This window comes from Coregonus clupeaformis, chromosome 20, assembly GCF_020615455.1.
Source record: "Coregonus clupeaformis isolate EN_2021a chromosome 20, ASM2061545v1, whole genome shotgun sequence".
Lineage (NCBI taxonomy): Eukaryota > Metazoa > Chordata > Actinopteri > Salmoniformes > Salmonidae > Coregonus > Coregonus clupeaformis.
The window spans coordinates 15512051-15528363 of NC_059211.1; the positions used below are offsets into that span (position 1 = coordinate 15512051).

Here is a 16313-nt window from a genome sequence, read left to right on the forward strand (position 1 = left end):
GTGGATGGGCCTGGGTGTACAGAGGCCCACCCATTGGGGAGCTAGGCCCTGACAGGCCCACCCAATCAGATTGATGTGGTTTAAGCATTGTTGTGGACTTAGACCATCACAGTTTTGTATTTTTTCTATGAGTGAAAATCAGAAAAATCTATAGGAAAAATCATAAAAAAACATAGGAAAACATACGATTTTTCACACAGGGTGCCTTTCCTTCGCTGGGCAGGCCGTTTGGGAACTTTTGGGCAAAATTAGAGTATACCCACTTCTCCATGCACCACTACACCACTGTATAGGGCCGATGGAAAGACAGCAGTCACACAGAGCATGATGTTAAAGGATAAACAGTCCATCAACTCTGACATAATAAGCCAATAGGTCCCAATCATAAGAATACAAAAACGCAACCATTAAGCATTTCCCAATCGACATTTACAACATTTAATGTCTAGTACATAAAGTAACCGGTGACCTAAAGTTTAAAGTGGAACTGACAGCGTTTTAGGGCGGCAGGTAGCTTAGTGGTTAAGAGCATAGTGCCAGTAACCGAAAGGTCGCTGGTTCTAATCCCCGAGCCGACTAGGTGAAAAATCTGTCGATGTGCCCTTGAGCAAGGCACTTAACCCTAATTGCTCCTGTAAGTCGCTCTGGATAAGAGCGTCTGCTAAATGACAAAAAAATTAATAAATAAAAAATTACCTACTTTGCAGTTATGAAACAAACAGACAATCATAATGTCAGTAAAAAATATCAAATTCCCAGTTTATGCTACAAAACCAACTTTATAAGAGGTTTTAAAAATAGGTTCTATTTGACTCAACATTCCATGTCGGTAAGGCATTGTTGGCAGACTAGGTCTCTGACCCCTTGTCTCCCTCCCGGTCTCGGTCTTGACTCGGTCTCTCCCCTCCTCCGGTCTTGGTCTTGACTCGGACTCGATTTGCTCTGGTCTTGGTCTTGAATCGGTTTTCGCTTTAGGTGGTCTCGAACACAACACTGTTTAGAACAACCATTCATTCATTCTCTCTCTCCTTCCCTGTATGGCCCAGGCTGGGAAGTCAGTGAGCACTTCCTGCCCCACGGGTTGGAGCCACTACAGGAGGCACTGCTACATCCTGAGCCCTGGTGTGGCCAGCTGGAGCAGTGCTCAACGGGCCTGCACCTTACTGTAAGAACACCTACATTACATGTACTACCTATGGGCCCAGGTCAAAAGTAGTAGGCTACCACTATACAGTGGGGGAAAAAAGTATTTAGTCAGCCACCAATTGTGCAAGTTCTCCCACTTAAAAAGATGAGAGAGGCCTGTCATTTTCATCATAGGTACACGTCAACTATGACAGACAAAATGAGGAAAATAAATCCAGAAAATCACATTGTAGGATTTTTAATGAATTTATTTGCAAATTATGGTGGAAAATAAGTATTTGGTGAATAACAAAAGTTTCTCAATACTTTGTTATATACCCTTTGTTGGCAATGACACAGGTCAAACGTTTTCTGTAAGTCTTCACAAGGTTTTCACACACTGTTGCTGGTATTTTGGCCCATTCCTCCATGCAGATCTCCTCTAGAGCAGTGATGTTTTGGGGCTGTCGCTGGGCAACACGGACTTTCAACTCCCTCCAAAGATTTTCTATGGGGTTGAGATCTGGAGACTGGCTAGGCCACTCCAGGACCTTGAAATGCTTCTTACGAAGTGTGTTTGGGGCGGTGTGTTTGGGATCATTGTCATGCTGAAAGACCCAGCCACGTTTCATCTTCAATGCCCTTGCTGATGGAAGGAGGTTTTCACTCAAAATCTCACGATACATGGCCCCATTCATTCTTTCCTTTACACGGATCAGTCGTCCTGGTCCCTTTGCAGAAAAACAGCTCCAAAGCATGATGTTTCCACCCCCATGCTTCACAGTAGGTATGGTGTTCTTTGGATGCAACTCAGCATTCTTTGTCCTCCAAAAACGACGAGTTGAGTTTTTACCAAAATATTTTGGTTTCATCTGACCATATGACATTCTCCCAATCCTCTTCTGGATCATCCAAATGCACTCTAGCAAACTTCAGATGGGCCTGGACATGTACTGGCTTAAGCAGGGGGACACGTCTGGCACTGCAGGATTTGTGTCCCTGGCGGCGTTGTGTGTTACTGATGGTAGGCTTTGTTACTTTGGTCCCAGCTCTCTGCAGGTCATTCACTAGGTCCCCCCGTGTGGTTCTGGGATTTTTGCTCACCGTTCTTGTGATCATTTTGACCCCACGGGGTGAGATCTTGCATGGAGTCCCAGATTGAGGGAGATTATCAGTGGTCTTGTATGTCTTCCATTTCCTAATAATTGCTCCCACAGTTGATTTCTTCAAACCAAGCTGCTTACCTATTGCAGATTCAGTCTTCCCAGCCTGGTGCAGGTCTACAATTTTGTTTCTGGTGTCCTTTGACAGCTCTTTGGTCTTGGCCATAGTGGAGTTTGGAGAGTGACTGTTTGAGGTTGTGGACAGGTGTCTTTTATACTGATAACAAGTTCAAACAGGTGCCATTAATACAGGTAACGAGTGGAGGACAGAGGAGCCTCTTAAAGAAGAAGTTACAGGTCTGTGAGAGCCAGAAATCTTGCTTGTTTGTAGGTGACCAAATACTTATTTTCCACCATAATTTGCAAATAAATTCATAAAAAATCCTACAATGTGATTTTCAGGAATTTCTTTTCTCAATTTGTCTGTCATAGTTGACGTGTACCTATGATGAAAATTACAAGCCTCTCTCATCTTTTAAAGTGGGAGAACTTGCACAATTGGTGGCTGACTAAATACTTTTTTCCCCCACTGTATAAGGAATATCTCTAGTAGCCATTCTGTTGGTTCTGGAGAATAGGTGATCCGCCTATGCACTAACTCTACTAATGTTCTGTTTTTAATGCTCTTTCTAAGGTTTGACAGCAATCTAACAAGTGTCCAGTCGAAAAAAGACATGGCGTGGTTATGGAAATTTGCTGGGAAACAGGCATTTTGGATCGGTAAGGGGAACATCGCTACATTCTCTGTTAGCAAATTCTCTTACAGCAGAACACAGAGTTTTATTATTTTTCCTGAATACTTGTTTCATATGTTTACAGGCCTGTCAGGCAGCCCAGGACATTGGACCTGGACGGACGGAAAATCCCTGTCATTCTCCAGACTCAAGAAGGACCGAGCCCAAGAGCAGCAGCCTGAGAGTGCTGCCTCTAGTTCTATGTGTGTGTTAGCCCAAAGCCAGAAAACATGGACACCCATGACCTGCACCACGGCACCAGAACGCAGATACATTTGCTCATCGCCAGCACAGAGTCACTGAAGAGGAATGTGGATTACCACACTTAAAGGGCAATACCAGCACAAATATTGGCAATATTCTATTTGGGGTAGTACGCTATAGATGTTTAACTACAGTAACTAAGCACAAGCTGAATCATTGATAGTGTCAGCTGGTTTTCCAGGGTGGTTGAAGGATAGATGGCAAACCTACTAGTTATTGCATGTCGACTTGCAGTTTACATCTAATAAATCAAATGGAGAGTTTATTGAAGATCTGAGAATCAACATATCAAATAAACTATCCAAATAAAGTGAGACCCAAATATACTATGAAGTTATTTTATGGAGGAAAATGTCAATGTAAGTACATTACCCCTCAGACAAAGGATAAGCCATGCACTGTAAGTGGGTGCTATTCTAGGGGGTGGGGTTATGAAATTAATTACTACAGTAATACATTGTACTATGTTGTACTTCAGTTCAAACACCGAAAGCTTTCAGTTCTTAAAAAAAGATGGGCTCGGATATCATTATTTACAGTTTACCTTGAAGCTGCTCTGTACATTTTTTCATAATAAAACCTTGAAGCTTCTAAAATGTGTTTTCACCATTGCTACTATTCTCACATACTCTGTGCATTTATGTGCCATTACTGTTGCATTCCAAGCTGATTTTGAAATTAATGTTAATTTTATAGAAGACTGTTACTTCTGTTGTGATTTGGGACATTTGTGTATTGAATTAAAATGCTTAAACCACTTGATTAACAAAAAAAGACAAACATGTAGGCATATCCATAGTTATATGGGCCTTTCTCATTTACTGTGTTTGACACACACAGAACAGGTCCTCGGAACAATTTTTAAGTTGACAGTGTTTCTTCACGGTGCTTTATTTATGTGCGACAATGACGAAGGAAATATGGCGGCGGCCATAGTGCAAATGTCTTGTTTGTACCGTGGGATGCTAGCGGTCAGGGCAACTGGAATACGAGCGCTCATCCCAGGCCTGGTGCCGTCGCAGTTTAGAGCATTTTCTGTGAAAAAAGAGAAAGAGCCGGAACTGGAAGACAATCCATATTATAATAAATATCAGGAAAAGATCAGGAAGCTAAGCAAGTAAGCGCAAAGTCAAACGCGAGCAAAGATTAGTTAGCTAGCACCAGGCTAGTTAGCTAGTTTGGTGTGCAACCCCCACTGATGTAGGTTGTCACTGGATAGTGAACAGGGAAATGAAATGCCCAGGTGTAACAACCATGGGAAATAACTGGTGACAGCTAACTAGCTAAGTATTGCCTACTGTGTTCGCTAACTATGTATGTACCATATCTAATAACTGGTCTCACGTTTTTATAATTTGGCTTGTGTTGTGACTTGGTTAACTGAGTGTGATGTATATTATATGCCTGTTTTGTTCCAGTTCAGTATACTCAGCATTTAGGATTACAGTTTACCCTCCCTATACAACTTATTAATAGATTGATGTCTAATGTTAGTTGAATCAGTTGTGTTTTAGTTCTGGGCTGGAACAAAAGCCTGCACATTCCAGGACAGGGCTAGGATTGAATGACCCTGTACTAATAACTAGTAGCCAGAGCCAACGTTGATATTACATAGCTTTTTGTGGTTTCCTAAATCCTTCATGTTTAGGATAATTATTACTGAAGTGACAATGTTCACCGTCTCCTATGAACTGTTGTGCATGAGTGAAAAGTTTCCTGCTTCGTTATGCTCTGTGTACATTATGCCGTTCATCTCTAGGCTGACCTTTAGCTCTCAAACTCTAGGTGGCATTTTGCCTTCTCCCTACAGTTTTCAACCATTAGCTTTGCCCACGACTACCTTTAGAAACATCAATAATAATAGCTTGCAAACATATGGCCCTTATCTTTCATTAGTGAGAAAGAATCCTTCAAAAAAATAAAATACACTTGCTGTAACAGTTTTCCACATATCCATACAGCTATGGTTGCCTCCATCCGACCAAACTACACTTCCGCTACACTTTCTGAATTACACACAGGTATTCGGAGCGTGCTAGATAGCTTCTTAGCACAGGTGGTCGCCTCTTGTCTTATGTAAACAAGCGTTGTAACATGAAGATATGGCCGTGTGGGAACACTAACCCTTACCCTATCAACGTGTGTATCAATTTAACCTTTTGTTTTTTGAAAATTATTTCTAACTGATATGAAAGATAAGGTCCTTATGCTTCCAAAACCATACCGTAACAACGCGTGTCAATGTTCAGATTGAGCGTCTGGGCTCTTAACAAAACTCACCCGTACAGAAGACTCCTTCGTCCAATGACTCTTATGTGTAATGTAATGGAACTGTGTCATGATCACAGGCTGACCTGTACCTTAGTTTTGAATGTACGGATTTCCTAACCAGAAGTTATTTCATTTTTTTAAGTGCCAGACCTCAGGAGTTCAATGCTCGGCTCGAGAAGCAAATTGAAATCAAGAGGGAGCCTCTTGGACACTCTAAACAAGCAGAGTTTGTCAAGCTCATGGAGCAGGAAGTAAGTTAATACATAACATATTTTGTTGGGTGTAATCATAATGTTTAAACATTGTCTGTTAGGCTACCCACCATTGCTTTGGGGTGCGTGCATCCCCCCTTGTAGAAGTCTTTACGCTGAAAGACTGCTAGCCCCTAGATGTAGCTTTGACAGCCTTCGTGCCAATATGCCCTACACAAATGTAGGGAAACACTGTTTAATTGACTCCAATTTGATATGCAACAAATCTTATCTTATTTGCAGTTGGAGAAGCGTGACAAGCAGTCTGATGGTTCAGGCAGATTCACTAAAGACAAGGTGAAAAGTCAAAAATGCTGTCCTCGATAGCATTGTAAATTGCTGAAGAGAATGTGGAATGGCATTGATTGATACTATTGACATTATTGGATTGCATTTGTATACAATTTTTCACAAGGTTTTATAGCCCATTACTTGTTACCCATGTATGAGGGTAACTCACCCCATACACCTGGGTGATCCCATTAACGTCTTTTTTGGTTTTGCACAGACCCTAGGATCTATCCTCAACTTGGACTTGATCCAGGATAATTCGGGAGAAGAAATTGCAGAGGTATGTGTATTTACATATTTAGAGATTAAATATCATATCTAGGTAAAGAATCATGTTATTTTTCATGTTGTGCTCATAAGAGGAATGAAATATATATTTTTGTGTAACTTTCATTCTCTGTTTTCAGCTGTGGAGGCAGTATTATGCCACAAAAGACACAATCAGTGCTGTCATACCAGTAAGTTTGCTATTTTGTCAGAACACACGTTTTCCAGTAATTTAACTTGCATGGCTTAGCTATTTATTGTCCTAAACAAATGTTTTTTTATAATTGCATAATTATTCCTCATTTTAGGCTCACATTTTTGAAGTCATTATCAACCGAGCCAAGTCGAACCCCGCGGTAAGAATCTCAATGCTCAGTGTCTATTAAAACTGTGCTGTAATATGTACAACATTGGATGATAAAGAAGTGTGTTTGCAATGACATTGCATACAAATTGGCAAACAAATTATTTGCCAATTTGTCTGGCATAATGACAATAGTCAGAGCAGATGTGATTGTTTGAGAAGTAACATGCAGTAAAGACCACTTGGTGCCAGTATTGCTCCAATAAAGAACGCTACGCTGCAGCATTCCACTAGTTCAGTGCTTCCTGTTAACCACAACCTGAATGATGTATAACTATTAGAACAACAGTGAATTGAGATATGATTGAATACCTGCATTTTATTATTTTGAGATGTGATACTCTTGAGTTCACAATTGGAACTCTTGTTGGTTGATGGTCGCAAAGCAGAATGATGGTAATCTAATGTCAGATAGTTGAGTAAAGAAATTGTTGAAAATAGACAGTGGTGATGATTATAATCTATAACTCCCCTATCTCCAGTTCCTGTATGCTTTACCCCAAAAGGAGGGTTACGAGTTCTTCCTGGGCCAGTGGTCGGACCACGAGCTCCATTTCACCTCCCTCATCAATGTCCAGGTATTATTCCCATAAAAGTTATTTGATCACTCCAATCCATCATCACTTATCCAAACGAAACCATATATTTTTATAATATGGTATGTATTTATCTATATAAAATATAGGGATGGGCACGGTTATTCGAAAATTCAAATATCCGAATGGATGTTAATATTCAATTACTTGGGAGAGTGTTCATTTCTGATAAATAAATGGGCCTATTTTTTTGTGGGGGGGAAGTGCTTTGTCTAAAATGAAATACAAGTATTTATGTGACATTGCTACATAGCCTACAAGGATAGACCATTACATAAAAAAAAATTATAAAACAGTTTTATGACAGTTTTTATGAGTGCCTCATACAAAAGACTAATTTGTATCCTACACACGTTTCACACATGTAGCTTGTTATTGTCAGTCAATCAAAGCGGCGCTACAGAGGCTCCATGTGTAGCAAGTAAAGTGGGAGACTTCTCATCAATGCAAAATCGAATTAAAATTACGAATTACGTTGGCTAAATGAGAAGGAGTAGGCTACAATGATCAACTAACAGGTAGGCTGTTGTTTCATATGAATGGAGTTGTTATAAACAAGGACGCCTCAATTAGCCTTGCTACTTTAAAGTATTTAGCTAGCTAGCTGGCTAACTTAGCTGGCTACTGTAGCTAGCTAGCTTCTTTAGCTACAAACTTTTTCGCTCGGGGGTGCAACCCTTACAGCATTGGGGAACATCCCGCGCCCGCGACACGTCTAATTCTATGGGCACAAGCACTGTTCATGACAAACTATTCACAACCCTCTTGTTGGTGGAGAGAGTTTTGCAGGTTTAAAGCGTATTTCCTGCAATTCTACACTTTTGTCATGGTGCAAAGAAAATGTAGCAGTTTTGTTGGTGCTGTCATCTTCAGGACAGGAATACCGGCTTACTTAACGGAGGAATAAACACACATGTTCATCGTTGGTGTTTCAACCAGAACGCGGGAAAATGCCCTTTCTTTATTTTCGCACATGCGCAGTTGTACATCTCTCATAGGGCATAACTGTACCAGTGTAAGAACACAATTTATAACATATTAGTCTATATGTTAACACCCCCACTTGCTCTTATACTGTACAAGTCGTATTCAACCTAACTATCAACACATTTAGCTTACAGTTATACATCTCACAAATGTCAGTTTACATTCCAAACATATAACCCAATAATTTTTCATTTTTGAACTTCGTTACAGGTTTAGTCAAAACATCTGCAACCATGTCTGCCGTTGGACAATATTCAATACTTATTTTGCCATCACTGAGCGCAGATCGAATGAAATGATATCTGATGTCAACATGTTTACATCTCTGACGACATACTGGGTTCTTTGACAGAGCAATTGCACCTTGGTTATCTTCAAAGATTGTTACTGGTGCATATTGGCACTCACTATCCATCTGGCCCAATAACTGTACAAGGTACAAACTTTCTTGTGTAGTAGCAGCCAGTGCCATGTACTCTGCTTCACATGTAGATAAAGCTACTGTTGGCTGCTTCTTAGACCTCCATGAAATAACAGGTCCACATTTAGTTAAACTAAAACAATACCCTGTTATGCTTCGTCTGTCACTTTGATCTGCTGCCCAATCAGCATCACTATATGCTACGAGGTTGAGTTTTTCCACCCCCTTTTTGTAACACAACTCCTGATTCATTGTCCCCTTCAAGTACCTCAACACATGTTTAGCTGTTATCCAGTGTTGCACTTTTGGTTCTGATAGGTATTGTGACAGCTTGCTGACAATCCAACTGATATCCGGTCTTGTACATGTCATAACATATATCAAGCTGCCTATCACTTCACGATACCTTTTTGAATCAATAGGTTCACCATCACCATCAAAGTTTTGTTTTTGTTCACATGGTGTTGACCTTGTTTTACAGTCTGACATACCAAACCTTTCCAGTATCTTGGTTATGTACCTTGTTTGGCTCATCTTTATTTTCCCTTCACTTTGTGTAAAATCAATGCCTAGGAAATGTCTAAGCCTCCCAAGATCTTTCATCTTAAATTTTTCACTTAACATTTATTTTACACTTGTGAGTGATTCACTATCACTAGCAGCGATAATTAGATCATCGACCCAAATTATCAAAATGATCCTTTCTGTTGCAGTTTGTTTGTTGTAAACACAGTGATCAGCTGGGTTCTGTGTAAAACCATTTTCACTAAGGTGATCATGCAACATTTTGTTCCAGTTCCTTCCTGACTGTTTCAGGCCGTACAGTGACTTGTTCAGTTTGCAGACTAGTTGCTCACCTGTATCTGACCTGACTTCAAAACCCTCTGGTTGCTCCATGTACACTTCACAGTCAATAGGAGCATGTAGATATGCTGTTTTGACATCCATCTGATGTAACTCTAAGTCATACTGAGCTGCTAGCTGCATCAAACAACGTACTGATGTCATATTTGCAGTTGGAGAAAAAGTCTCCTTATAGTCTATTCCTGCCACTTGACTATATCCCTTTGCAACATATCTTGCCTTGTATGTCTCAGTCTCATCTGAATTGTTTTTGACCGCATAGACCCACCTGCCCCCCACTGCATTTTTACCCTCTGGCAGTGTGGTCAATGTGAATGTATAATTTTCCCTAAGGGAATCCATCTCCTCCTTCATAGCAGTAGCCCAAATCTCTGATTTTGGTGAAATCATTGCTTCTTTGAAGGTTTGTGGTGCATTGCACATTACTCTGTAGCAGTAGTCAACACTAGGTGGTATCTGGTCATCACACTTCACTTTACACTCATAGTATTTTAAGTACTGGGGCTTCTTCCTCTCTCTGTCTGGATAGCGTGGACTCTGACTATCTGAAGTCTCGATTTGCACATCTTGTGTCTCTTCGGAATTTTGATCTGCCATCTTGGCTTTTGGCATGGGGGATTGAAATCTCTCCCCATGAAGATCATCACTCATTTCCAAATCTGTCTGAGTTTGGCGTTCGACTACAACTTTTGTAACGAACTTGACTAATCTGTTTTTAAGAACTTTTCCAGTGTCTGGGTAGTAGACTAGGTATGCTGGACTATTTTTATCATACCTGACAAAAATACCCTTTTCACATCTTGAGTCCAACTTTTTCTTGTTCTGTCTGTATGCATAGCAAACAGATCCAAATTCTTTCATCTTTGAAAGATCAGGCTTTCTCCCAGTAAACATGTAGTGTGGAGTCTGTCCTACACGCTTATTGTAACACCTATTGCGAATTACTGCAGCAGTCATTACAGCATATGTCCACAATTTCTTTGGTAGGTTGCTCTCAAGTAGCATGCATCTTGCCATTTCAAACAGTGTTCTCCAATTTCTCTCAGTGGTCCCATTTTGATGGGGTGAGTAAGGGGCTGAAGTTTCATGTCTTATGGCATTCTTACTGAGCAGTGACTGGAACTCTTTGGCTGTGTACTCTGTGCCATTATCTGACCTGACACACTTTATTTTTCCATAAGGGGCCACATCAGCAATAAACTTCTCAGTAGCTTTTACAGTATCACTTTTTGCTTTTAGGAAATACACAAAAACTGCCCCTGAATAATCATCCGTAAATGCTAGAGTATATCTGAACCCATCTTTCGCCTCTGGCTCAATAGGGCCAGCCAAATCAGTGTGCACAAGCTCAAGAGCTGCTTTTGCCTTTTCATCAGGCTCTCTGTTTCTGCTCTGAACAAATTTTCCCTGTGTGCAGATTTCACAGTTGAGGGTAGATTTGTCAATCTTACCTGTGATTTTCATTCCCTCTGTCACATTTTCTAACTTTGACACATCCTCAAAATTACAGTGGCCAAGAATTTTGTGCCATGTGTGAATATCATAGCACCCATGACAGCCATCATCATTTTCATCACTTACAGTGTTAAGATAGTAAAGTCTATCGTACTCCTCGATGTCAAAAGTGGTACCGTTCTTGTGGATGAGCTTGTTACACCCCTGTCGAAAGTTGATTGAAGCTCCGTTGGCTGTCGCTGCTTTAACAGAGAAAACGCCTTCGTCAGCGTTGTTTTCACCCGACGACCCGTGTTGTCTCTCAGGTAAACCTCCGCTGCACCTCTCCTCTCCGCGACACCATTCGTTCTTGTTCCGTCAGCCAGCTCCACGGAATGTTTTTCCGGTTTGAAAGTCTCGTCAAACTCCTTAAACTTCCCGATGTCCGTGACTATATGTGACGTTGCTCCCGTATCAACCATCAGCCCTTTATGTTTCAGTCCACGAACCTGACAGTCACTTATTTTGAATGCAAATGTGTGGCCTTCAGCATCTGTTGCTTGTTTCACATTGTCTCTTCTTTTTCGTCTGCAATTTGCGTCAGTATGAGTGGAGCGCTTGCAAAAACTACACCACTGTCTCCGTTCTCTGTGCTCTCCAGTAACGGTACATTCCCGGGCCTTGTGCCCTTTCTGGCCACAGTTGAAGCAGGTTATCTCGGTCCCTTTATCTCTTCCTCTTGGCCAGCTAACTTTAATGTTACTTGCCTTCATCACGTTGTCGTCAGTGGAAATGGCGCTAAACTTCTCGGTGCTTTCATAGCTCCTCAACTTGGTTTTGAACTTGCCATAAGTTGTCGGCTCGTCACTCTGCGTTATGTGGATGGCAAACGGCTTAAATGATTCGGGCAAACCTTTCAGAATCATTGCAATCAACAGCCCGTCACTTAAAGTCTCTTCAGCATTCCTCAGTGCTGTAATAGCCGTCTCAGCACGAATGATATAATCCGTAACACTCGTCACTGGCTTTCTGAAGAGAAGTTAGCTCAGTGTAGAGGCTAATCACACGTGGCTTCCCTTTACCTGCATAATGTTCCCTCAATATCTTCAACGCTTTTCTCCCATCATCTGCTGCTTCTCTCATTATCAGGGAAAGACTTTTATCATCCAAAACCTGTATCAATTCGGCGTAGGCTTCTTCATTTTTCTCTCCGTCTTCTTCATCCACGCTCAATATGGTGGCCTTTAGCCCTAGCAAACGCAAGTGTCCCAAAAACTTCGTCTCCCATAACTCGTAGTTTTTTTCATCTCCGTCGAAACATAATCTATTCCATCGGCTTCCATGTTCCCTCCTGGGCCCATAACCTGTTGGTGCTGTCATCTTCAGGACAGGAATACCGGCTTACTTAACGGAGGAATAAACACACATGTTCATCGTTGGTGTTTCAACCAGAACGCGGGAAAATGCCCTTTCTTTATTTTCGCACATGCGCAGTTGTACATCTCTCATAGGGCATAACTGTACCAGTGTAAGAACACAATTTATAACATATTAGTCTATATGTTAACAAGTTTAAAAGCTAATTTTCTTGCAATTCTATTCATTTTGCCATATCTAATGTGTATTCGTTATCTGAGTGACAAAATTACAACTATCTATGGGCTAAAAAACCTAAATAAAAAAAGGTTTGCTGACATGGGCTAGTTGATCTGGACATTTCTGTTATAAATAGCTCTCTAAGGTATGCAATGACTAACATGACAAGAGGAACTGATGATGCACTACCCAATTTCGAAATTGTCTCCATTGAAGTTTCCCCAAACACTTTTTTTCTTTAAAACATGTATTTCGACTATCCGGATATCAGAAAAAAAATACATCATTTACATTTACATCATTTAGCAGATACATCATGATATTATTCAAATAGTGAGACGTTTAAAATTGTTGTTTGAACCCTAAACTGGCACACCTGATTCAATTAGTCAACTAATCATCAAGCCTTTGACTAATTGAATCAGGTGTGCCTGTTTTAGGGTTAAAACAAAAATGTGAAATGTCTGGGGGGAGGAGAGCGTTGGGTATACCCTATAGTATAGATCAGGGCTCTCAACCCTGTTCCTGGAGAGCTACTGTCCTGTAGGTTTTCACTCCAACCCTAATCTACCACACCTGATTCTAATAATTAGCTGGTTGATAAGCTGAACCAGGTTAGTTACAACTGGGGTTGGAGTGAACCTACAGGATGGTAGCTCTCCAGGAACAGGGTTGGAGACCCCTGGAATAGATTATATTGTATAACACAGGGTGTTTTTCTGACCCTCTCCACAGACTATGGGAGAGCACGCCCCCAGTCAGTTGATCTTCTACCACTACTCAGACTTGCAGAAGGATAAGGGTGTAGTGCTCATGACTGCTGAGATGGACCCTAAGTTTATGGTAAGTTGTTTCTAATAAGCCATCGTACCTATACAATACAGTTCCAACAGCTGCGAGCTGCCTAGTGACACAAGCCTACCAGATGAGCTAAATCACTTCTATGCTCGCTTTGAGGCAAGCAACACTGAAGCATGCATGAGAGCATCAGCTGTTCCTGATGACTATGTGATCACGCTCTCCGTAGCCGATGTGAGTAAGACTTTTAAGCAGGTCAACATTCACAAGGCCGCAGGGCCAGACGGTTTACCAGGACGTGTACTCCGAGCATGCGCTGACCAACTGGCAAGTGGCTTCACTGACATTTTCAACATGTCCCTGACTGAGTCTGTAATACCAGCATGTTTCAAGCAGACCACCATAGTCCCTGTGCCCAAGAACACTAAGATAACCTGCCTAAATGACTTTGAAGTACTATGAAGTACTTTGAAAGGCTGGTCATGGCTCACATCAACACCATTATCCCAGAAACCCTAGACCCACTCCAATTTGCATACCGCCCCAACAGATCCACAGATGATGCAATCTCTATTGCACTCCACACTGCCCTTTCCCACCTGGACAAGAGGAACACCTACGTGAGAATGCTATTAATTGACTACAGCTCAGCGTTCAACACCATAGTGCCCTCAAAGCTCATCACTAAGCTAAGGACCCTGGGACTAAACCCGTCCCTCTGCAACTGGATCCTGGACTTCCTGACGGGCCGCCCCCTGGTGGTAAGGGTAGGTAACAACACATCTGCCACGCTGATCCTTAACACGGGGGCCCCTCATGGGTGCGTGCTCAGTCCCCTCCTGTACTCCCTGTTCACCCATGACTGCATGGCCAGGCATGACTCCAACACCATCATTAAGTTTGCCGACGACATAACAGTGAAAGGCCTATTCCCCCTCAGGAGACTGAAAAGATTTGGCATGGGTCCTCAGATCCTCAAACAGTTCTACAACTGCACCATCGAGAGCATCCTGACTGGTTGCATCACCGCCTGGTATGGCAACTGCTCGGCCTCCAACCGCAAGGCACTACAGAGGGTAGTGCGTACGGCCCAGTACATCACTGGGGCCAAGCTTCCTGCCATCCAGGACCTCTATACCAGGCGGTGTCAGATGAAGGCCCTAAAAATTGTCAGACTCCAGCCACCCTAGTCATAGGCTGTTCTCTCTGCTACCGCATGGCAAGCGGTACAGGAGCGCCAAGTGCCGGTCCAAAAGGCTTCTTAACAGCTTCTACACCCAAGCCATAAGACTCCTGAACAGCTAATCATGGCTACCCGGACTATTTGCATTGTCCCCCCCACCCCCTCTTTTACACTGCTGCAACTCTGTTTATTATCTATGCATAGTCACTTTAACTCCACCCACATGTACATATTACCTCAATAACCTCGACTAACCGGTGCCCCCGCATATTGACTCTGTACCTGTACCCCCTGTATATAGCCTCCCTACTGTTATTTTATTTTACAGCTGCTCTTTAATCAATTTTTTACTTAACCAACAATGCAGTTAAGAATAAGTGTTAAGGGCTTGTAAGTAAGCATTTTACTGTAAGGTCTACACCTGTTGTATTCGGCGCATGTGGCAAATAAAATTTGATTTGATTTAATCATAAAGATGTTGAAGTCAATGTTAGAAATCAGCAGCAGAAGAATCCAATTATGCATATGCTCCACATGCAACATAACCTTTACCCATACAGGCTAATCAGACGTGTATACAAACAGCACATTAATAAATGATATCAACAACTTTGCTGTGTGAGATGGTAATTGGTCAAGTATTTGTACTGTAGATTACAATGTAATTTTACCTCTGGTATTTTGTTTGTTTATTACACAGTAGTTACCAGATTTCATCATATATAGCTTAGCTATTTGTTTTGGTCTAAGTAGAGGAAAGCTTTTAACGAAACACTCCTCTTTTGCAGACCGTACATCTGGCTCAGTGCTTGGCCAATCAGGTGCAGCTATTCTACGGAACCCAGCGGCAGGAGACCTTCCGATTGGTGGAGACCTTTAACCACAAACCAGCCGACTTCAAACACATGGCAGTGATCGCTGAGTTGGAACAGAGCGGCATCAACCCTGCACTCACCTCTGGAAACTAGATCCAAGAGTTGTCGGAGTGTAAAATTGCTCCAATTCACCACAGGATTGGAATCGCCAGGGGACGTGGTAGTTCATTTGGAGCCTATTCTTGCATTTGCGGGGGATAAAGGATGAAGTCTGTTGCTTGGGACTTTTATGACCTGGTTGAGCAGATGCATCAGTCAAAATGTATGCTAAAATCCTGGCCGTAATGATGTAATGAATCAATGTTTATTTAATCTTATCAAAGCCTTAAATGTTCTTCCTCACCACGCCCCTGTCGATCTTGCACTTGACAGTAGTCTCAAATTCCTGTCAGAACCTAGGAACGTCCCAAAAGGCACCCTATTCCCTAAAGAGTGCACTGCATTTGACCAGAGCCCTATGAGCCCAGGTCAAAGGTAGTGCACTATAAACGGATTAGGGTGCCATTTGGGACGTTATCCCAGTGTTTTGTGTTTACTCCTCCGAATATGCTTGTTGTTTTTGTATAGAATAACTGCCGGAATTTGGCTTTCAAAACATAAGGGAGTGTACAATGAGATTGTGTACATACCTATCTAGCTTTGTGGTTGACACATGGATGAACTGTGTAATACAGAAAAAAATAGTGGTCACGTTATTCACCTGTTGTCACTTTGAGTGTCCTGATACGTTGTTGTAATAAATTAGAGATATTGACAATGCCATACTATTCAAGTGGGATATTCATAACATGCTAAATTACAGCTGTAGTTGTACGGCTATGAAAATGCA

The 16313-nt window shown here is 41.7% G+C and overlaps 2 protein-coding genes across 4 annotated transcripts in view; both read left to right on the forward strand.

Moving 5' to 3' along the window:
* The window catches only part of frem1b (Fras1 related extracellular matrix 1b), a 66853-nt gene extending 62889 nt beyond the window's left edge, over positions 1-3964 (forward strand). Inside the window, exons 34-36 of the mRNA XM_045205338.1 lie at positions 1047-1165; positions 2923-3008; positions 3108-3964. Of these exons, the coding sequence (XP_045061273.1) occupies positions 1047-1165; positions 2923-3008; positions 3108-3325 (423 nt within the window). The 3' untranslated portion in view covers positions 3326-3964. The remainder of the gene's footprint in view (positions 1-1046; positions 1166-2922; positions 3009-3107) is intronic.
* Positions 3965-4166: 202 nt separating this feature from the next.
* Positions 4167-16244, forward strand: atpaf1 (ATP synthase mitochondrial F1 complex assembly factor 1). 3 transcript variants are annotated; one of them, XM_041839890.2, is made up of 9 exons: positions 4167-4403; positions 5700-5808; positions 6052-6105; positions 6317-6379; positions 6507-6557; positions 6675-6722; positions 7213-7308; positions 13364-13471; positions 15398-16244. In XM_041839890.2, the coding sequence occupies exons 1-9, from the start codon at positions 4183-4185 to the stop codon at positions 15575-15577; spliced, it is 930 nt and encodes a 309-aa protein (XP_041695824.1). In that variant the 5' UTR covers positions 4167-4182; the 3' UTR covers positions 15578-16244. The 3 variants fall into 3 exon arrangements, with proteins under 3 accessions (XP_041695824.1, XP_041695825.1, XP_041695826.1); XM_041839892.2 differs by lacking the exon at positions 4167-4403 and adding an exon at positions 4410-4600; XM_041839891.2 differs by lacking the exon at positions 7213-7308 and having other exon boundaries at positions 4179-4403.
* The last annotated feature ends 69 nt before the right edge of the window (positions 16245-16313 follow it).